This window comes from Rhamphochromis sp. 'chilingali' (genome assembly GCF_963969265.1).
Source record: "Rhamphochromis sp. 'chilingali' genome assembly, chromosome: 3".
NCBI classification, from domain to species: Eukaryota; Metazoa; Chordata; class Actinopteri; order Cichliformes; family Cichlidae; genus Rhamphochromis; species Rhamphochromis sp. 'chilingali'.
In genome coordinates this window covers 24,076,274-24,100,080 of record NC_137931.1, presented here as the reverse complement: position 1 = coordinate 24,100,080, position 23,807 = coordinate 24,076,274, and the positions used below count along the sequence as shown (strand labels likewise).

The 23,807-nt window shown below is 41.4% G+C and overlaps 1 protein-coding gene and 1 long non-coding RNA gene across 5 annotated transcripts in view; one reads left to right on the top strand and one right to left on the bottom strand.

The window, feature by feature from the left end:
• The window catches only part of LOC308394589 (receptor tyrosine-protein kinase erbB-4-like), a 388,448-nt gene that overhangs the window by 288,834 nt on the left and 75,807 nt on the right, over positions 1 to 23,807 (top strand). For all 4 annotated transcript variants that reach the window (XM_080878981.1, XM_080878979.1, XM_080878980.1 and 1 more), the window contains exons 14-17: positions 4,375 to 4,468; positions 8,623 to 8,777; positions 14,740 to 14,784; positions 20,873 to 21,005. In XM_080878981.1, coding sequence (XP_080735107.1) covers positions 4,375 to 4,468; positions 8,623 to 8,777; positions 14,740 to 14,784; positions 20,873 to 21,005 — 427 coding nt within the window. The remainder of the gene's footprint in view (positions 1 to 4,374; positions 4,469 to 8,622; positions 8,778 to 14,739; positions 14,785 to 20,872; positions 21,006 to 23,807) is intronic.
• Positions 9,410 to 22,902, bottom strand: LOC308394591. The gene is made up of 4 exons (XR_013971247.1): positions 22,772 to 22,902; positions 22,535 to 22,653; positions 9,680 to 9,891; positions 9,410 to 9,596 (listed from the first exon to the last, which is right to left on the bottom strand). It is a non-coding gene; the product is annotated as an uncharacterized lncRNA (long non-coding RNA).

Sequence of the window (23,807 nt, the reverse complement as noted above, 5' to 3'; positions counted from 1 at the left end):
GAGGTCAGTAATTTGCACCAGAGGTACACTTCAACTGTGAGAGACAGAATGTGAAAAAAAAATCCATGAATCCACATGGTAGGATTTGTAAAGAATTTATTCGTAAATCAGGGTGGAAAATAAGTATTTGGTCAATAACAAAAATACAACTCAATACTTTGTAACATAACCTTTGTTGGCAATAACAGAGGTCAAACGTTTACTATAGGTCTTTACCAGGTTTGCACACACAGTAGCTGGTATTTTGGCCCATTCCTCCATGCAGATCTTCTCGAGAGCAGTGATGTTTTGGGGCTATCGCCGAGCAACACGGACTTTCAACTCCCGCCACAGATTTTCTATGGGGTTGAGGTCTGGAGACTGGCTAGGCCACTCCAGGACTTTCAAATGCTTCTTACGGAGCCACTCCTTTGTTGCCCGGGCGGTGTGTTTTGGATCATTGTCATGTTGGAAGACCCAGCCTCGTTTCATCTTCAAAGTTCTCACTGATGGAAGGAGGTTTTGGCTCAAAATCTCACGATACATGGCCCCATTCATTCTGTCCTTAACACGGATCAGTCGTCCTGTCCCCTTGGCAGAAAAACAGCCCCATAGCATGATGTTTCCACCCCCATGCTTCACAGTAGGTATGGTGTTCTTGGGATGCAACTCAGTATTCTTCTTCCTCCAAACACGACGAGTTGAGTTTATACCAAAAAGTTCTACTTTGGTTTCATCTGACCACATGACATTCTCCCAATCCTCTGCTGTATCATCCATGTGCTCTCTGGCAAACTTCAGACGGGCCTGGACATGCACTGGCTTCAGCAGCGGAACACGTCTGGCACTGCAGGATTTGATTCCCTGCCGTTGTAGTGTGTTACTGATGGTGACCTTTGTTACTTTGGTCCCAGCTCTCTGCAGGTCATTCACCAGGTCCCCCCGTGTGGTTCTGGGATCTTTGCTCACCGTTCTCATGATCATTTTGACCCCACGGGATGAGATCTTGCGTGGAGCCCCAGATCGAGGGAGATTATCAGTGGTCTTGTATGTCTTCCATTTTCTGATGATTGCTCCCACAGTTGATTTTTTCACACCAAGCTGCTTGCCTATTGTAGATTCACTCTTCCCAGTCTGGTGCAGGTCTACAATACTTTTCCTGGTGTCCTTCGAAAGCTCTTTGGTCTTGGCCATGGCGGAGTTTGGAGTCTGACTGTTTGAGGCTGTGGACAGGTGTCTTTTATACAGATGATGAGTTCCAACAGGTGCCATTCATACAGGTAACGAGTGGGGGACAGAAAAGCTTCTTACAGAAGACGTTACAGGTCTGTGAGAGCCAGAGATTTTCCTTGTTTGAGGTGACCAAATACTTATTTTCCACCCTGATTTACGAATAAATTCTTTACAAATCCTACCATGTGAATTCATGGATTTTTTTTTCACATTCTGTCTCTCACAGTTGAAGTGTACCTCTGGTTACACTTCTTAAAAGCTGCTAGGTGTAGTCCCTGACTGGTTGGCAAAGATTCCTGGCAGTTTCTGGCTCCTGCTGGGTGAAATTGGTCGAAAACTACCGTACTATCTATTTCAACTACTATCCGCAGGGCAGTACAACTTGATAAAGTGCGAAACAATGTAGACAGTTTGCCTTCCAAGTAAAAGTTGTGGCACTGAGGCACTTTTTTCTGTAAAAGTGAACTTTTTTTAAATTTCTGGCTTGTGTTGCATTTTTCACAGTTTGCAGCTCAGAGAGTAAGTGCACAGTGTTTGTAGATGAGTCCATCCCTTCATTTCAAAATACGACTGCAGCAACATGCGACTGACCAAACTTTTTACCAACCGCTTCGAATACTGGTCAAGGAATCTTCCCCAGTGACTGGAGTTTGCCATGGGGTCACTGTGTAGAAGTAGATACAAATACAAATACAAATACACTGTTGAATTGTTGAAGAAAGTCATATCATCTGCATAAAAAAGCCACATCATGGCATATCTAAATTGATTTTTAAAAAAAAGTGGGTACAGCCAATACTGTTCTGTTACGGTATGTGAGTTATATATAGTTTTCACCTTTAAAAAATCATTTTAGTCTTATTTCCACAGTCTGTACACTAATTTAATGACTGGATATGGACAGCAGATTGTCATAGCGCTGCTTATTTTCAGCACTTTTGCTGTATGCAGCATAGATTTGCTTAATATTTCACTTTGTTCTGAAGCTACTGAACTGTATATCTCTCAAGAATTTAGTGTTAGCTCATTAAAAATGTTCTCGGGATGGTGATTTTAAACCTTAAGATTCTTCAGCTCGTTCTTCTTCTGTGTTTCCATTGTTAATGAGAAGAGGCACTAATTCCCTTCAGTTTATACGTCTGTTGAATAAAACAAAGAGAGAGCAAAGGAGTTTGGGGGTGAGCAGGGAGGACTGAAATGCAATCCCACTGGGGTTGGGGGAGGAGGGAGGGAGGGAGTGAGTGAGGGAGGAGCTGAATGGGTTTAATTAAAAAAAATTTAAAAAGTTGCTTTGGTGGGTTGACCGTGCTGTGGCTATTTGGATGTTTGGATTTCTGAACAGCGGCCACAGCCCTGCTTAAATTCCACCAAAACAGGACTAATCCCCCATCAGGTCATCCCCCCAGTGGGGCTTTGGCGCGCACTACCAGCTGTGAAGGAGGCCAATCAGGAAGAACGGCTTTGAAGGAATGGAAATGACCCCAGAGAGCATGACTGCAGAGGTCTTTGTCTCTCACCCATTCTGCTCCATGTATCTTTTCTTCCACCTCAACCAAGAAAAGAGATATCTCTCCACTGCCTGGGCCTTTTTTCCCCCTAAAGGATTCCCCTGCATAGTGCCTCGGAGAGAGGAATCTAATTTATTTTGGAACAAGGGAAAAAAAGCTGGGGGAGAAATGCAAAGAGAGCTATGGGAGTTTCCCACTGAAAACATCATTAATAAAAGGACCATCTGTAGCTTACACACTCTGCTTTTTGGATGTGTCAGACAAACTGCTGTGATCATAAAGAATCAATAGGACCATTTAAAGAAAAACTACCCTGAAATAAAGGCTCAGCAAAGGGAAATCTGGGATTTTATCTTCATTTTTATTGCCTTTTAATGTGAGCTGAACACTAGAGTGTCAGGATGTTTAGTTTCTCTTTTTTTTGTTGCTTTTAAAACTACCGAGTCTAAAAGGTTTTCATCTAATATTACCCACATGAAAATGCATAAAAACCCACATACCCGCAGGAGATCCAAAATTCTCAGTGCCACATCTTATAAAAACAGCTCACAAGGAGGAATCTGTGGACTCTTTATTCCACCCCAATAGCATCACATGCAAATATGAACAAAATCATGCACGTGCACGCGCGCACACATACAGTCCCTTTCATTATCCCGCTGCTGTGAGAAAGAGGTTTGTTTGTAACTGGGCGAATCCTCCTCTGAGAGCGTCTGTCCTCTGCATTGGCTGATCGATCCCTCTGATGTGAAAAGTGGTTTTGATCGGCAGCAGTTGTTATTGACAGCAGCCTGCCTCCGCCCGCCCGAGACGCCGCACTTCAAAAGTGAAGATAATGCGCTGATTCGGACACAAACAAGACAGGAATTTTTAGATTGAGAGTATGCGAGTGCACACACACAGACACACACACACACACACAATCACGCACAGAAACACACCAATATACACATATAAGGATTCAACAGTAAGGCCTGGGGCTATGTGGAGCTCCTGCCAGGGTAATTGCAGTGTATAAACCCAATATCGAGCTCTATTGTTTACTTTCTTTCCCCTCAGAAGCGAAAAAACAAAACCAACATAAAGTACACATTAACCGGTTGACTGAAGCGTTTTAGACGTTGCAGGAACCGCAGTGATTCTTTGATAACGGGATGAAAAGAAAATGTGTTTGGCTTTTTTTTCTTTTTCTTTTATCACACACTCCCTCTGTCTCTTCACTCTGGTCCTATCAAAAGCAAACTCCCTCTCTAAATGCCCTCTCCGTGGCCTTTCATACCATCTTTCCCGTTCCTCCTTCCCTCCCACCATCTCTTCTCCTGCTTCCTCCACCTTCCACACATCCCCTCATGTTTGCCTATGATTTAAAAAGACGTTCATTATTCATGGACTTTCTCTGTAAGCATATTGACCATACTAAGCCGTTAACCTGGTCAAATAGTTTTAGGTAGCTCGCTGCCCTGCATGCCCCTTCAGCAGAGGGCACTGCATCTTGGAGATGACCCAGATAAACCGGTTGTTGTATCACACTTGATTTTGTTGAAAAAGGCCTCAATGTACAGCTCGTACTTGCGGCATGCTCTTAATCAATATTTCACTGTGCTCTCAAATCTATAATACATGCATTCCTATTTTCATTTTTCTTATTTATCAGGGAAGAGCGTGAATTTGCCAATGGATCCGTGTGCCTGGCGTGCGATAGCCAATGTGAGAAGATGGATGGAAACACTGTGACATGTCTCGGTCCGGTAAGACCCTCAGTCTCAACTTCCTTTTTACTTAAGAATACATTTTATAAATACAGGAAATAAGCTGTTTAGATTAAAACCACTCCTCATTTTTCTGTGCGAGATAGGGGACTATCTTCTACGTGCCAAAGTGGATTTCCAACTTATTTTGCTGTGTTTTGCACACAGGATTTCCGAAGATATAAGTACTGTTTGCAAAGGTGAATGGTAGGTTAATGGGAGGGATGATAAAGTACTGTAGCTACTTTTGGAGGCATGCTTTTGGCAAGCACCCATGCACACAGTCAAAAAAAAAGCAAAATGAGATTAGATTCTGACCTTCCGGTAAAGTCACTTTTAGAATGATCGCAATACGACTCTCCAAAATGTTTCCTTGCTGAAATGTCAGTGGAGAACATGCACATCTGCATGCATGTGCACAGAAATTGTACGCAGCAACACCAAATGCAAACAAATCTGCTCATGCAAGGCTGCAGCTGCATCATTATCATGCTAGGGTATACGCCAGTGCTCATATCAAACCTGCAGGGACGCCCAGAAAAGGTTGCCAAACGTCTCAGGAGTTGCAGGATGATTAAAGGGATTGGAAAGCAGAAGAATCCACATATGCCAAAAATAATCTCCACAACATAACTGCGGTAGTTTTTGCTAAAATTCCTGTGAATTACTATATATTTTCTGTACTTTGTACTTGTAAAAAGCATAAAAAGAAAATATAGTAAGCTGACAAATCAGTCTAGATGTTGTAACTGAATACAGATCTCAGGACATGATCAGAATTATTGTCAACTAAAGTCTAGAGACTGGTCAACGACCCTCTGTCAGCGATGTGTATTCCTTGACCGTTTGCTAAGCGGTTCCTTGAGGTTGCTGGCTGTTGACAGGTGAAATCCTTCACAATGAGGATGCTGTACCAAAACCCTCCTTGTGATTTGTTTGGTTACCAGCAGATTGTTTGCAGACAAGTTACTATTCTTCATATAAAACTACAGGTGATTGCAGCAATCACCAACGAATTCCCGAGGTGTGGTGAAAGTTCGAACCAGAAACAAAGAACATTTCCCTTCAGTGGAAAATGCGTGCCTTACTACAGCAATTTTTATTTTGAAGGTGAGACAGCTCACCTTCAAAATAAATATTTTTAAATATACATATGGATGACACCAGGGGCCAGAAAAAATACTGAAAGAGCAAGACATGAATTCAATTTCAGCGTGATTCAATTCAGTTTTATAGATCTAGCACCAAATCATAACAGCAGTTGTCTTCAACTGCTTTATGTTAAAAGGTAAAGACCCTACAATAGTACAGAGAAAACACCAACAATTAAACAATCCCCTTTGAGCAAGTCCTAGGCAACAGTGGGAAGGAAAAACTCCCTTTAAAGAGGAACAAGTTTCCAGTAGAACCAGGCTCAGAGAGGGACAGCTTTCTAACACGATTTGTTGGGGTGAGGGGAGGAAGACAGGACAAAGACACTGTGGAAGAGAGCCAGAGATGAAATGAGATAAACATGACTGAGTGAAGAGGAAACACTCAGTGCATCATGGCAAGCGCCCAGCAGCCTAGGCATATTCTACTGTAACTAAGAGAGGATTCAGAGTCACCTGATTCAACTATAAGCGTTATGAAAAAGAAAAAGTAGAGAGGGTGTCTGTTTCCCGAATCCAAACTGGGAGCTGGTCCCACATCCTATTACAGCACTGCACTCTGTTCCAGTTAGCTCAGTAGGACGACCCATTCTCTCACAGATGTTTATAAAGGCAGACTGTATGGTTAGGTACTTGTTTTTATACGCCTCTGTCAAATGGATTGAAAACACCTGAATTCAAAGATATGGCCATTTGTGCATATTGTGTATGTGACTTATTCTGCGTTATCAAGACGTGCGAATTTGAAACCAGGTACATCCACGTGGTTATGAGAATATCCTTGGAAACTTTTTCTGAGCTATTTCAAAACCCCTGGACTAAATTACTTGTGCTCACATACAGTATAGAGTGATTACATCCAATAATATCCATTACAATACTGTTATTTAATTAAATTACCTGCTTGTTGTTTTTTTTCTTTACTATGATGAATTCTGAATCCTGGTGGCATAAATACTGTAGTGGGACAAATGTGGGTACGATCTATAACTGTACAGGAAGCTGATTTTACAGCGCAATGTTTCATTACGAAAAAGTTGCATCTAATGTGCAGCATGACTTGTTTCACGGATTCTAGTGACTGTGTGACTAACCTTTTATGACTGTCTGAGGGAGAGAATAACAGATGAAGAGAGAGAGAGCAGCTCCTCAAGGATGCGCAAAGGCTGGTTACGTTGGGATGCTGGTCACAGCTGAGCAGTGAATAACACCAGAGTCAATCATCCACGGGTGCTCAGTCACACGCAGACGCACATGCGCAGTGTCCACGGACATACTTAAATGCATTCGGACATCTGTATGCATCTGCCCTGCTCACACACAGACACGCAACTACGCAAAGTGAGCATAATGTTTATTGATGGTGTGTGTCTAAATGTGTCAAGTGGTGAGAAGCTGTCCATCAGGTCGCCGTGGCTGTCGTTAGCAGCAGAGCGTGGAGCTGAAAAGCCCAGCCGCCAGAATGCAACTTGTTCTTCACAACACACACATACACACACCTCTGTGCAATTTTAAGCTTACACTTTTGTCAGCACTTCGTGCACACGCACATAGACATTCACACAAAGTGTACAGTCAGTTTTCCGCTCCCATTCTAACTTATTCATGCTCCTGCTGCAGCTGAGCTCGTGTTCACTTACCTCTTGTCGTCTCCTCCATCACTTTCAGTGTGCACTTTTTTTTGGCACAACCTGACTCCCTAACCGTTTTCCCAGTTTTATCAGGGATACAGTGGAATAAATTCCAGGCACTTTAGCTCAACATGGATTATACTGCCAAAAGTGTTCACTCTCCCATCCAAATCTTTTAATTCAGGTGTTCCAATCACTTTCATGGCCACAGGTGTATAAAATCAAACATCCAGACATGCAGACTGCTACTACAAAAATGTGTGAAGGAATGCATCACTCTCAGTAGCTCAGTGAATTCCAGTGTGGTAATGTGACAGGATGCAACCTGTGCAACAAGTCCAGACGTGAAATTTCCACACTACTAAATATTCAATCGTCAACTGTTAGTGGGATTAGAACAAAGTAGAAGCTACACTAAATCACACTGGGGTCTGTGGATGCTGAGGCACATATTGCACAGACGTCACCAACTCCAAACTCCACGTGGCCTTCAGATTAGCTCAAGAACGGTGCGTAGAGAGCTTAATGGCGCAGGTTTCCATGGCAGCATGGCTGCATCTAAGCCTTAGATCACCAAGGGTCGGATGCAGTGGTGTAAAGCACCCCACCACTGGACTCTAGAGTAGTGAAGATATGTTTCCTCGAGTGACGAATCTTAGTTCTCTGTCTGGAAATCAAATGGAAGAGTCTGGGTTTGATGGTCGCCAGGGGAACAGTACTGGTCTGACTGCATTGTGCCAATTGTAAAGTTTGGTGGAGGGGGGATTACCTTAGATCCAGTGAAAGAAACTCTTAATGCATCAGCATACCAAGACATCTGTGGGAACAGTTTGGGGGTGGTACCTTCCTCTTCCAACATGACCAGTGCACAAAGCAAGGACAAATGAATTTGGATGAATTAAAGCAGAGCCTATGAGACAGGCCTTTGTGTCTGACCTCATAAATTTTCTTCTGAAAGAACGGTCAAAACTTCTCATAAACACTCTTAAACCTGTGGTAAGCTTTCCTAGAAGAGCTGAAGCTGTTATTGCTGCAAATTGTGGGCCAACATCACATGGATAAAGAATGGGAGGTCACTCAAGTTCATGTGTGTGTTAAGGCACACGAGCAAATACTTTTTGCAATACAATGTATAAATCATTGCTTGGGATTCATGTGGGATTATCGCTGTATGAATTTCCATGAACTTTTTCTTAACTTTATTTTTCTCCACTGGTTTCTTTTAGCTCTTCACCCATTATTTTGTTCTTGTTTTATGTTATCTCCTCTTACTGCCACCTTTACCTCCTTCTTCTTTATTCACCCCTTGTCTACCACCCTCTTTGTAACCCATCTTCTCATCTCGCTCCTCCTTGTTGTGCTCTCCTCACAGGGCCCAGACCAGTGTGTAAAATGCCTCCACTTCAAAGACGGCCCTAACTGCGTAGAGAAGTGCCCCGATGGGCTGCAGGGAGCCAACAGTTTCATCTTCAAATACGCCAAGGCCAACAACGAGTGTCATCCCTGCCATGCCAATTGCACCCAGGGGTAAGAGAGGGATGATACATAAAGATGTGTCTATGTATAAAAGTTAATCCGTTTCTTTCAAGTGTCCACTCGCCTTCATAGTTACCCTGAGCAGCTTCTGGCTTTGGTGCTTTTATGCTGTTAAAGTTTTTTAGCCTTAATTCTAGCATTATGAGTGAGAGAGGGTACATAATCATCTACACCACGAATATTCTTAAATTGAGTTGAATTTGCCACTTTATATCCAATTAGCTACTCGTGTATTTCTTTAAGGCATAACGTAATTTAAAAGGCTGAGTTTCGTATTTAAAAAATAATCATATAGTTGTCACAGAACAGGACATTAGAGACTAAACTGTTTTGTTATACTAAGCTATGAATATAATTAATTCTGCTGTAAAGTTGGGGATTTTAACATGGGGTGTATCATGGCTCACTTTTGAAGTTAGCCTCAAGTGGCTATTAGTAGTGTCTTGTTTTGCATATAAGTAGTGGGTTTTAAAATTGGACTAAAGTAATAGTTTAACTTTCAGAAAATATACAGATTTGCTCTCTTGCTAACAGTTAGATTGACAGCACCCTCATTAGTACATTACGCTGGTGTCACAAAACGGCTGGAGGCCGAGTACCAAAAATCAAACCCACGTGCAGATTACCCAAAGCGGAGGCTGAGGAAAGGTTTCAACAAAGGTTTATTAACTAGCACAAGAATGATGTTTACGATGGCACTTGGCTTTAGGCTTGACACATGGGACGTGAGGGTCTTGGCCAGGGGAAAGGGATAAAGCAAGGGGACAGGTCCAAGAAAGCAACGGCAGCTGGCTGGTGATTAGCTACGTACTGGAAGAGAGGAGAGCAGTGTTAAAGCGGTAGCCAATGAGGAGTTCTGGAGAGGATGGAAGCTATGAAAATCTTCGTCTTACTGTGCAGGTGGGAGATGGAAGCGTTGAAGGAGAGGTAGTGCGGTCTGGGTGGGTTTGGTGGTGTGTGTCAGCTGTAACTGAGCGGTGAAGATCCTGTGGTGGTGTAAGGGCAGGAGGGCAGGCAGGTGAGGCAAGGAGATGATTCTGAAAGCAGGCGGGTTAACCAGATTTCCAAGATGAGTGGTTCAGTGTGATGGAATTTCCAGGAGTAACTAGAACACAAGATTGCAAGGTAAGTAAAGCATTGAGAATCATAGACAAGACGCATGAGGCCTGGTTACCAACATAGGGTAGTTGACGAACTGGCGAGGAAGCAGTGTCAGCAAGCAGCTTAAATCTCCAACCTAATTGCCTCAATCAGCTTCAGGTGAGGGAGGCTGTAGGCCCTGCCCATGGGTGGATACCAGGGAGGTCCAGACCTTCAGCGGAATTTTCCAGCCACACCTAGACAGTGTTGCCAACTTAGCGACTTTGTCGCTATATTTAGCGAGTTTTCAGACCCCTTAGCGACTTTTTTTCTAAAAAAAGACCCCTTAGCGACTTTTTTTCTAGAAAAAAGACGTGAAAGCGCGTATTGCTTTTACTCTCAACAAGCAGCGGGTGCTGTAACGCAGTCAGTTCTTCTTTTACTCTTTTACTCTTATGCTGTTTTGTGGATCACAAGGTTTAAAACTACTTATAAACACACACACACAAAGTAACTCCACCAGAGTGCCTATTTCGGGTCACTTTTGCCGGTCCAAGCCCGGGTAAAGGAGCAGGGTTGGAATAGTGACATTAAAAAAAACAATAATTGCTAAAAGAAATTTAATTTGTATTTCTATATAAACTCTAGATGCAATTTAGGACGTTTTTTACTCACTTTATGTCTCTTCCACGATGTTATTTCTCTCTCCAACAACATAGGTTACAATTAGATTAGCATGACCAATTATGCAAATTAGGCAATGACGTCATTTAGCGACTTCTAGCGAGTTTTAGGACAGCCAATAGCAATTTTCCTTACTGAGGAGTTGGCAACACTGCACCCAGACCATGATAGCTAGTAGCCAAAACTAGTTGGAAATCGGCTTAGCCATGTATAGAGACAGGAAACAGGTTTATAAATGTCCCCATTAGCTAACCCATCAACCTCCAAAAACTGGGCAGATGTTTGTGTTGTATATAATTTTGCACAGAGCCAAATATATATATATTTTTTTTTAGCCTTATTTGCTATTTGGCTTAGTTTATTGCTAAGCTAATGGTCTTAGCTTAGCAGTAAACTAAGCCAGTTAGCATTAAACTAAGCTAGTCCTTAGCTTTATTTTTTTCATAAAAATAATGAAAACGGTGTAAACCTTCCTATCATATTCTACCCAACAAATCCAAAAGTATTATTTCCCTAAAGGTTAACCTGTGCCCTAATGCTCTGAAGGATGTGATAACATCACTTTTTTTGCTAAGTTTAGCGCAACCACCAGCAGCCTTTTATCTGTCTGTTCATATTGATTGAATTTTATCACTGATTAACTTTTATATATCATATATTATAATATATTATTTATGTGCTGTTTTTGTTGTCTTGAAGTTGAGTACTGTCTGTGTGCTCTGAGACAACAGATGTACATTAGCAGCTAGGTATCACCAGTGCACTTAGTTTTAAATGTGTTCTGTTCCTTTTTAAACTATAAAATAACTAAATAAAATGTGGCAGATTTAAACACACAGTGAATTTATGTGAGTTTCTTAATGTTCTACAAAATGCCTGCCAATCAAAGTTATAAATAATAGTTTAGCCATCACGTCTCTCCCGACATACTTTAATACTGAGGCCAAAGCAGTATAAGTCTTCAAAAGAATGGCAGTTGTGGTTGTGGGGAAAATTTACCGTTCTTACCTGTTTATGTTTTCATCCTCTAAAGCTTGTTTTTTGAAGCCAGTATGGCTTTGGCTTTGAACTTGAGCCCAGGCCTTTTTAGATTTTCTGCTAGTGGGGAGACTATTATGGAAGAAGCCGAACAGTGGGGACTGGTAAGACAGACAGAAGATGATGAGTGAGGTGCTGAGGTGGAGCTTGTCGGTGGTCTCTGCAAACAAAGTTAGACTTCTGAATCCTAGCAACAGGGCTGGCGAGACGATGTGCAGTAGAAAGGAACTTAATGTTCATTCTCTAACATGGCAGGAGGTCATTTTATTTTACTGCAGCTAGCCTGTAAATGTTGATAGTATCAGTGCAGCTTTAAAGAGACATGGAAAGGAGAATTTTCGAAGTAGAGGGGATGACAAAGGATGGAAAAGGTACAAATTATTTACAGATACACAAGTTGAAGATCAAGAATATTATATATATATATTAAGAATATTATATTATATATATATTAATATTAATATTATCTTGTATAGAATCGGTACCTTGTTTAAGGACACGTTCACATGGCAGGTCACTCATTAGACGACTTTCCTGACAAAAAATAATCCCTGGCTTGTTGTGTCTGTTGTCAGAAAAGTCCTTTGTTCTCTGCTAATGCAGAAAGAAAACTGATTGAAAACACACACACACACACACACACACACACACACACACACACACACACACACACACACACAACACAACACTGGATACAGACACTGATTACTTGCTAATTAGCTATTTGGTACACCATTTAATTGACAACCAAGTGACTTTTGAGGAGCCACAGTTGTCACCGATTTAATTCCAAAGTTAGCCTGCTCTCCTAATTTGCTAAGCAATTTGTTGTGTCGTGTGTGCTCACACAGCCTTCGCGTGCACACACACCGAAGCATTCAAAACCTGTTCTCCTGTGTCTTTCTTGTTGTTCAAAAGTCCTCCACTCAAGGATCTGGAATTAATGAGCAGCTAAGAGTCTACTCTAATCACTTCCAGCTTACCTAGTGTTAACAACACTTCTTACCGATCGCTGTGCTTTCACCACCATCCTGCTTTGATTGTTCCGATAGGAAGAAACAAAGATAAACTTGTATTTCTTGTTCTTGGAGAAAAAGATAAATGTGATTCTTCGAAAGATAAAGAGTGATATCTCACAAGAAACACTACAGCATTCTTCTTTTCAGTCATCAAACATTTCACGGCAGGGCCAATTAACAATGAAATGATTGATAATTTAATAAATGTGATGGAAACATGTATTGTAGACATTGGAGAGACTAAATTCTTTCAGCAGAAACCTCACTGATGTTAAATGGACTGAAAAACAAGATGTGCAAAGAAAGAATAAAGCATAATTAAAAGCAGTAAAGTAGGCTTACCTGCAAATTGTATACAAGCTCAGAACGTTTAAGGTATAAGATGTAGCTGCCATGTTACATTGAGGCTACACTGAGACTTTGATAACATTGCTCACAGCTAGATGAGATATGCAGTACTTACTGATGGTTGTCATAGCGAAGCTGTGGACCAGGGTGTCTAACTCCAGGCCTCAAGGGCCGGTGTCCGGCAGGTTTTAGATCTCACCCTGGGTCAACACACCTGAATCAAATGATTAGTTCATTACCAGGCATCTGGAGAACTTCAAGCCATTTGAATCAGCTGTGTTGGATCAAGGCAACATCTAAAACCTACAGGACACTGGCCCTTGAGGCCTGGAGTTGGACACCCCTGCTTTAGACTATCTTAAAACCATAGATACCCCGAGTATCTATCCACTGTAGTCCACAAGATCATCTAGGAACTTAGCTGATCAGTAGGTAGTGATATTGTACATGAATGTTAGGTCTGCAGCAGAAGTTACCATCACCCTTGTGAAAAGTACATTTTTGTAACAATAAAAACGCAGCATTAACCCTGAACTAAGCCCTCAAATACTCTACGTTGTAGTGTAGGCATCAGGTTTTCCTAAGGCAGGAAGAATCTTCAAGGAAATGTATAATGAGGTCAATGCGTTCGAAAGGCTCCACCATGGGTTGACCCATACAGGCCTCGCCCAAAATACAGATAGCTTACCCAATAAAATGGTTAACTCCAAAAAGCTTGTCGCACATACGTATACAGTCACATTGCTCTTTTACCTCTGTTTTTCTCTCTCCACCAATCCTTGAAGGAAACACATGCTGCTATCTATCAATTTGATCAATTCTAATGCTTTACTTTGTTTTTTAGGGAGTAGGAAGTCTTGTCCATCTGCCACGTGTCTCTGGGCAGGTAGCGTGCGGTGGGTTTTGAAAGCTGCTTTTGTAAATGTAAATTTTTGTAAATACAGAGAGCGGAAAAACCCCAAAGAGCTGAGGAGATTTGCATATTTAGGTGATTATTATCTGTGTATTCATCACTTGGGCGGCTCCTTTTTCCTCACTGACAAGCTGTCATTATGCTCAGCCGTTTATCAAGCAGACATGCAAACAGTATAACACCACTGCAATAAAACTGTATGCCATAAAAGGCTTTAGATTCTTTTAAGAAATATCCCTGCAGCTTCCATATTTAAGGTAAATGCCACTTTATAAAGCTGTGTGAGGAATGAGGGTGGCTGTTAATACCACTAGAAGGCCCGACAGTAAATCCTGTCATACCAGAATATGTGAATCTTGACCTCCATTCTCTAAAACTTTAGATCACAAGTTCACACCCAACATTTCTCAACCTCATTACTGTTTTTTGTCGCTAAAATGAGGAAATGCTCAGTGGAGTCAGAAATGGCCTTATTGTGCTCTTTTTTTAAATTGCCGTTATTAATCTTTTATAACTATTGAAAGTTTTCCTTTTAGATTGATATTTGTCTCTTTCCCATTGATTTCCCCATAGGTTTGAAACAGCACTTTGGTTTGAACTAAATGATGTATGTTGGGATGTTTGTTGGGTTTTTTGTCTCAGCCCAGAAATCCATTGAAATAGCACGTGAACCAAATGAGAACAAACAAGCCTTCCAGCTCACACACCTCTTCGTGTCATATTGACAAGCGGTCAGCCATGCTCGGGATTCAATATTTCACAGGTCCCTGCCCAGTGACAGCTGATTGACGTGGAAGAAAAGCAACATGAGGTTTACTCATAACCTGTCCCCGATTTAATGGATGATCTCTCTGGTTTCTCTGCCCTGCAGGTGCGTCGGGCCAAGACTCCAAGATTGTGTTGGGATGATGGACAGGTAAGGCATCTCAGGATACATTTGTGATGTGGGACTGGGAGACCACCATCAGATCCTGCTAAAACTCATTAAAGTTTCTGTTAAATCCCGTACCTTATGATGCTCATTAACAACAGTGTAGTCCATCTGACAGGTAACATGGGAATCTTATGTTGTTGTCTAAGCTTGTGCTAAGCCTTCGTCTGGTCCAATTATGTTACTTTGACTGTGTCTGATATGTGTAGATGGAACCAGCAAGGGGAAAAAAAAGAAAACAAAAATCCTCTGAAAACCTTAACAGATGTGGGATAGAGTGTATGGAGGACCAAAAGTGCCAAAAGATATTTACAAAATGTTTCTTTTATTTGATTATAAATGATGATTTTGGTCCTTTGTATGTTGTAAATTTTTGCTTGAAAAACTGATATTAGCAACATTTTTATATTTATATTTTATATTTATATTGTCCTTCTTATTTAAAATGTAATTTTACATTTTTAGTTAACTTTTTAATTTTAATTTCGTTATTATATTTATTTTTCAGTGATGGCAAAAGCAGTACTTGGGTGGCCAAAAGAAAAATATACATTAAGAAACTGCCATTAAAAGCACCAGTCTTTATATTAAGTATATTTATACGTTTTTGGTCACGTTTTTATTTTTATTTTCTTCTTTTTACATTCTTTTGAGCATTCTAAATAAGACCGTCTGTCATTGGAAGTGTTCTGTGGTATCAGTTTTTTATCCTTTAGAGAGACGGCATCCTGCGGTGAGATGATTGCTAATTTCTAATCAGGCTGAAAGCCCCCTCCTCGTTTGGTAATGAAGCAGAAATGCACAAAAAAAATTCAAATTAATAACGGGGAAATAATACACATAAGCAAATGAAAACAGAATTGAGTATTCTTCTAATACTTTATCAAATAATTTGTTTATACGTTTATTTAATAATGTCATGGTGCATTTAATGGCTTAATTTATTTATTTATTTTTATATATCTGTTTACTTGGACTTGTCATAGTGACACATCAGTTTTAGGCCTTTTAACACATTGGAGAGGGTATAAAGGAATTGTAAATCTTTTAAATGAATCTTTTCATTGATAATTAAAAGATGCAAAACTGATAACACTTTAATAACTAACTGATGATGGGAAGCCACTTCTGTAAAGTAGCTGTGTAAAGTATGAAGATGGAAAGCTGTGGGAAAGAGTAAAGAAAAAATGAACTTGTCAGCACGTTTTAGCTCCATTTTGATTATTATGTTGACAGACCACCACCAGAGACTCCTGACATAATAGCTAGTTCTGTAATTACAATCACTGATCTGCTACGTTAGTGTTTTTTCATATCTAAGAACATTCAGGTTAAATTGGGTAAAAGACGCTACCTCTTTTTTGATCCACAGCACGGTGAATCATTTTAACACTCAGAATTAGAATGGCAGATGGTAAATATAGTGCACCAAGTAGTGATTTCATTACGTGCAGGGTCATAATCAGGGTTTAGAAAATAGTGAGGCTTTTTTTCACTTAATCTATCACATTTTAGGGGTAAAACATTTGCCCCACTGACCAGTAGCCTAAACTTCTAAATAAACTAGATCAAAGCATTACAACACAGTCAAATTTTGAAAACTTAAAAAAAAAACAGCTTTCCTTTTCTGGTATGTGGAAATATGGAATCATCCCTTCATTTGAAATGTTAAAAAAAAGCATTTGGGAAAAAAAGTTACTACACAACAGCAGAAACCATTCGTCATGAGTCACACTTCGACCTAACACCTCTAAAAGCAACCCAGTCAGAGGCACAGTAGGGCCTTTTCAGAGTCTTTTCAAAGTAAAAGCCATCTAGAGCAGCGATCACCAACCCCCGGGCCTTGGACCGGTACAGGTCCATGAGTCGTTTGGTACCGGGCCGCGAGAGTAGAGGCTCAAGTGTGAAATGTATGCTTTTCGGGGTTTTTATCGGTTTTCAGCGTTATTTTGTTATTGTTTTTATCGTTAACTCGGTTTTCCTGGGTCTTTTCACGTGTGTTATGAATAAATCTTCTTTTTTTTGGTACCAGTACTAGTTTTATTTTGTTGTAATTATCCGCGACACCTTAAAGGCCGGTCCGTGAAAATATTGTCGGGCATAAACCGGTCCGTGGCGCAAAAACGGTTGGGGACCGCTGATCTAGAGCGTCACATTACCCCAGTTTTACTCTTTTTTTCACTGACTTCCTGTCTATTTAAGAATGGATTTTAAAATTCCGTTGCTTGTTTTTAAGTCTTTGAATGGGCCCCCCTCCCCTTATTTATCTGAGCTTTTAAGTATCCAGACTCCTGCTACGGCACTAAGGTCCTCTACTGTTCTTATAATACTTGTAGGCCCTACACTGTGGACCCGCTACCCCTGAACACCAGATCTGATAATAATTTAGGGGCCTTCATGTTGTTACCCAAAGCTCGCCTGTTTTCCCTGGCTTTTAGAGAATTTAGTGCTTTCGGTTTAGTTGTTTTAAATGTGCTATGCAAATAAAGTACAAGTTGAAGGTGCCAATTTTTACCATCCTACAGAGGTCCAGACATCAATTAACTCATAGCTGGTTATGCCCAATGTTGTGTGTTACTTTTGTTGGCTAATCCTCTCCCAGATTTTTGTGCTAAAAGGAAACACATAGGTGCATTTGCCAAACTGTTGAACTTTTTTATAAAACCAGGATCTGATATTGAAATGGGACTTGGCTGCTATTATATCTTGGCTTAGTAAAGTACAAAAACAAATTAAAAAGATCACACTTTTAAAATACAGAATTTTATTATTATTATTAAGATACAAGACTAAATGTTCAAAAGGCTGAAAGAGCAGGTGGCAGCAAGAAATCCCCAAAATACATAAAAGCAGCTGCGTTACCAGCTACGGCACAGAGAACCGTATTACTATTATTAACAAAAGGGCAAAACAACAGCAAGCAAGTAGGGTTAAGAACATGTGGTAAACCTAAACAGCCCGAGGACGACAACAGTTCTATTAAAACACCCATAAAAGACAATTAGAGCAAATTCTAAAGAGAGACGGAGTCATTAGAATTTAACCAAACCAGTATACCAATAAAAACAGAAGCCACGAGGTCCTCTTAAACCCAGAAAATTAGACCTTTTTACTTTCCTCTGGGAGTCTTTTGCTGAGTCTCCGGGTTCTTCTTCTGCTCTTACAGCAGCGTTATTCCCCTGTCTCATCTGATGACCCTGTGTCACTTGTCTTGCTATAAAACCTATCCTCCTAATTAAAGTAGTCCTTTCCCTTGTTTAGCGCTGTCTCACTCTGTAATTTGTGTCACTGCCAGTTTCTCATCTTCTTTTGTTTGTTCTTTTTTCTCCCCCCTCCTGCCTTCTCCTTATTTCTCACCTCCTATCTACAGCTCCCCCCACCCCTTACACTTCCTTTATTTGTTGTTTCTCCTTGTCTGTCTTCCCCTCTCGACCTAATCATTTCAAACTGCCGCATTACTATTCACCACATGGCCGTATATCTCATTATGTCGAAGCCCACAGCCTCTTTGTAAATTTCAAGCTCCCCCTTCTTTAAGTCCATCACAATCGATATGGCAAATGCTGCGGCACCTTCCTCTACCAGAGCACCGTGGTACACAAGTCTTCCATTAGCCGCTAATGGCTTCCACAACTAATAGAGTTTTCAACTTCAGGTATCAGGTGGGAGCAGGTGTTATTTTATGCTATGCGGTTGTGTTGATTCTGCCATCGGCAAGAAGGGGAAAATGGAATACAGATTGGAAAGAAAGAGAAGAAGAATGAAAAGAAAAGAAGTGTTATTAAGAAAAGAATTGAGTAGTAGCGTAACACTAGACACAAGTGAAAGGGGTATGTAAATGGCAAATGCATTAGTGCCATCATTAGTGAAGAGAAATAGCTTTTAACTTCCAACCTTTAGGCTTGCCTTAAGCAAGATTCACCTCAGAAGATGGAGAAGCAATTTGCGAAGGGTAGGTACTGTTAATTTCTCATTTGTTCGAAATTTGAAAGTCAGTGAAAACTAATTCGTATGAGTTGCTGGGCTTGGATTAACTATAAGGAAATCCAGCGCGGTGTAGCAGAAGCTGTGGCTCCTTTAATAAGGCAAGTAAAAGGATCACATAGCCTCAAAGGCTTTTATCTTCTGACCTGTGAAAATGGAAGTACCCTTCAATTAGAAATTGCTCTGTGCTCTATAGGGTGGGACTGTTTGGTGAAATGGGTTAGGGAAGGTAGTAAAAATAGCTGTGTGTGTCCGAGGTTGTTTATTATTGCATGTCGCTGCAACAACATGAGGGAAGGTGTGAGCAACTTGAGAAAGACTGGCCACAGTCACATTAAGGATTGTGGGTGGTTGCTGGTGGGAGATTGGACTGTTTGAAGAGTAAGGCATGAGTCGGGGAGGTGATCTAAGAAGTCATGAGCCATGCAGCAAGGGCAGAAAAAAGGAAAATACTTGCAAGGAGAGTTAAACCAACCCGGTTTTCATTCCAGGGGCGTCAAATCCTGTCTCACTGTCGAAGCTGCTGGTGTCTCAGAGATAGGTGCAAAGTGTCCTTTGGCATCTGTGCGAAGACAGCCCTGGTCTCGCAAATCATCTCATATGGACCCATTGATGTCATTTAAATCCGCAGTGTTATTGTTATGTATGTTATTGTTTTTCACCTAAACCCAACCCAATTATCTTAATAGGTTTGGTGCATAAACCAAATAAATTTTAGTGTGCAAATCAAACCAACAGCTTTTGGTCCAATAACCTAATCAAGTAGTTCTTGGTGCATAAACCCTACAAAGTACTTTTAGAAGCTCAAAGCATGACAAGTAGTTTTTGATCCCTAAACCTAGCCAAGTAGATTTTGGTATCAAAACCTAATCAAGCAGTTCTTGGTGCATAAACTCAACTAAGTAGTTTTAGCAGTGTAAAGTCCGCCAAGTAGTTTTTGGTGTCTAAACCTAGCTAGGTAGATTTTGGTGTGTAAAAACAACAAAGTAGTTTAAAGAACACAAAGCCAGACAAATCTTTAGTGGGTAAACCAAAACAAGTAGTTTTCAGTCCAAAGACCTAATCAAGTAGTTCTGGGTGCATAAACCCAACTAAGTAGTTGTAGAAGCATTAAGCCTGAGAAGTAGTTTTTAATGCCCAATCCTAGACAAGTAGATTTTGGTGCATAAACCGAACAAAGTAGTTTTAGACGCATTAGACGTAGACACATAGGAGTGTAAAGCCGGCCAAGTAGTTTTTGGTATCTAAACCTCATCTTAGCTTTTTTTCCCCCTACATCTAATAATTTAGACTTTACTGAATAGTTTTTGGTACATAAATCTAACTTAGCAGGGAGAAAAAGTGAAGAAAACAATGCACAGCTTCTGTCTGATAAATGTGCGATTTTCTGTCCTACTGTTTCGGACTTCTGTTTCCCCTCACCCAGACCGATCATGGCATCCCGTCACATTTGCCTTGTTCTGTCATAGGTGTCTTCACCAAGCACCTCAGGCACATTTCCTTTACCTTAGAATACAAAACAGCTTAAGATGACTGTTGTTGAAAACTGGAGCATCAGTAAAATTCAATATTTAAAACAAGACTACTATGTTATCATCCAGTGTTGCTGTGTGCAGTTAAAGGGACACTTTGTCTATGAAACATCAGCGGCTTCAGTATTAGATGCCCGGTGATGAGTGTGTGTCAGCCTTACATTAGAAGCATTTTGACCGATTAAAAATCGACAGTTTAACTGTGCGAAACACGGCACAAACAAGCTATTTAATTGCTGCTAGCAGATGCTGAAAAAGGCTCTTAGCAGAACATTGTTTGTTTTCCACATGGCTCCACTGACATCAAACGATCTCTTAGCCCAACAGAAATGGGCCGCTCCACTAATAAACTTTTATGGCGATCTTGAAGCGAGCATCGCATTTTTCCGGCAGAAGACTCAATTTGACCTTCAGGGGTTAAATCTAAAGGGTGTTGGAGCAGATTGGATAATTTGTCAGCACTGGCTGAGGTTTGCACTTTATTGCAGTGTGCTCGTTAGTTTCTTAATGTTTCAGCAGTGTTCATGTTTTTTTTCTCTCTTCCCCTGTCTCTACAGGACACCCCTGATAGCAGCTGGAGTCATCGGCGGCCTATTCATCATCGTCATTCTGGCGCTCAGCGTGGCCGTTTATGTTCGCCGCAAAAGCATCAAAAAGAAGAGGGCCTTGCGGCGTTTCCTGGAGACAGAGGTGAGAGAGTAGAGGGTAGAGCAAACATATTGGGAGGTTTCTCCTCACCTGTGTTTTCTGAATGCTTTCAGCTGAATTAAGTTTCCTTAAAAGGTTTCATTGCACTAAACCTTTAAGGAAACCTTGAAATATTAAACCTTGGCTAAGGTACTTAGCCAAAGCAGCCAGCGCAAAGGAAGGTTGGAAAATTATGCATGGTCACCGCTGCCCATCGATCTGGCCTTGAAGAAGGTTCATTTCTGGGAAGCGTTAGAGAGCGGAGCGGACTTCATTATCAAAGGTGAAAGTCAAAGATCGGGAAGGGTGCAGGGTTTATATAAGCATCCATGCTTTGGTCCATGCCTTTTATGGTGCTACAGGACTCTCTCACACTGTTTCCTCCAGCAGTCATATCATCACTGCAGGTCCGCCGAGTTGGCCGTGCCCGTAGGTGGGGTAGGCTGCTTGTCATTCTGGATTAGGATAATTTACAGGTAGAGGCAGCAGTGTTATAGACAGCTGCCAGGCAGGAGATGGAATTAGAGGAGGGCAGCCATGGGCAGTTTCTGCCTCATCCCAGCCATGCACATCCATCTTAATCAAGCAGGCCCTGCTCAGACAGCCGCTTGACCCGGAGGGAAGTCTTCACTCCGTGCAGATTCGCTAATGTAGTGTCACGGAGCAGGAGGGGGTGGCTGAGAAGGATTCAGGTTGGGGGATGGGGATCCGCTTGACCCTTTTTTCTTTGTTTTTTTTGCATTTCTCTGTTCAATGTTCATTCAGTGCTGCAGCAGGAAAGCCTGAAATAAGGCCAGCATAACCTTTTTCCCCCTCCCCTTCATTCCCTGAGGGGACGTGTAAAAGTAATTAGACATAAAATCTTAAACGCCTCTGGCCCAGGGGCTACACAGATTAAGAGCAGGTCACAGGTTCCGCCCACATGCTCACATATTAGCAGCCGTGGAGTGTCCTGAGCTGGACGTTTAACCTCAGTCTTTTGGCGGTTACCGCGTACGAGAGCATCAGCCGAACGGCGAAAGGACAAAAGCAGTGGATCGATGCCATTACCTGACAGTTGTGATCGGTGCCTGAATATGTAATTCCCCTACTGTAATTTAAAATAATAGAAAGATTAAAATTTCAGTCCAGATTCCTGTTATTTATTGCTGGTTCTAGAAGGGATTAGGTTCTCCATTTGATTTTCGTTTTCCCTTAAATGTATCATCTCATTGTGCATGCACGCACTACTCTCTCCACCTGAATGCTTTCCCGCGCTCTCGCCCTCCCGGCATCCTTTAAAAAAAAAAAGACCATGCGCTTTTGCAGTTTATATCACGCTTTTTTTTTTTTTTTTTTGGCTGATGAAACTACGTGATAGGCTTTGGACGGCCGAGTGCAGATTCTCTATTCAAACGAATAATGGAGCTGACTCTGTGTCTGTGAATGGAGATCAAGCTTGTCTGGATGAGGGATTTGGGGGACGGCGCCGGGCTCTGGGACTCCCCCTCTCTCTCCTTATCTGCCATAGCTTTTTTAAACAGAGTGCTCACCTCCTGCGTCAGACGGGAGGGAAAGATGCCTCCAGTGCATGCTGTCAGAACGTGATCTGAGCGCCCGACTCCGCATTTCCATATCAAGGACACGTGTGAAGGCTGTTGCACTGTGTTGACTTGCAAAAAAAAAAGGAAAGAAACACTCACACTCACTCTGCCATTTCACTGTTCTCCCTTTCTTTCAGTATTTTCTCTGTTTTACTATTCACCGTCTGTCTCTCGTCGTGTCCTCACCTTCTCGTTTTTTCCCCCATTTTTGATCTCTGCTTATCTGTCTCCCTCCCTCGTGAACAGACGCTTTATTCCTCTGTCATCTTAACTTCCTGTTTTTGTTTTGGTTTTGGTTTTTCCTCCTTCTGTCTCGCTCTCCCTCACCTCTCTCTTCACCCCCTCACATACTGTGGAGCCTTTTTGATGAAGCCCCTGAAAACAGATTGCTTTCACACAGGGGACAGGCGGCACAAACAGCAGCAGTCCCCTCACTGCTACAGCGTGACCCCAGGGTTTTGACCTTTGAACCCAGCTCAATGAAGTAGGACTAATGCCTTTGAATCCTCCGATGCCCCGCCCCTCGATCCCCCTCATCTCCCCCCTCCCCCCAAGGTCCTTCTTCTAGCTCCTTTGTACAGGCGTGAGTGTTTCAGCACCACGGGTGAGGACAGCTCCCCTGCTGCTCATACGCTCTCTTACATGAAGGGTTTCAGCATGGACAGCTCCTGTTGTTCACCCCAAGGCAGGCTGACTGAGCAGAGGCATGGGGAATCATCAGAAATGCATGCAACTGAAGTTTATGTTAAATTTAAGCCAAGATCTGAGAAATTCAAACCAAATATGACACCTAATATGTCACAGCAAATGTTAAACAAAGAGAATATACATGACACGCATTGTGGAACGTATGAAAGTTAACCCTCTGAGGCTTGAACCGTGAAACCTTGTGGCGAATAAAAAAAGAGATTAAATATCACATTGCGTAAATCAGGTTTAATTTGGAGCTTCATTTTTGCTACAGATGACATTTTTGTTCAGTTTTATTGCTTACTACACTGATGATGTAGCAGTCTCAAAAATTCAAAAAACCCCATGTATTAAATATGATATACTTGGCATTAAAGGATTAAGGTACAAATTTGTGTTTTATATTACATCCAGCCTCTCGGTTTTCTCATACATAAGGATACATAGCATAAAATTACATAAACCTCTTTAGAAAGGGCTAATAACCTGGGATATACTCCAAATACTCCGAAGCCCAAAATCATCCAATGAG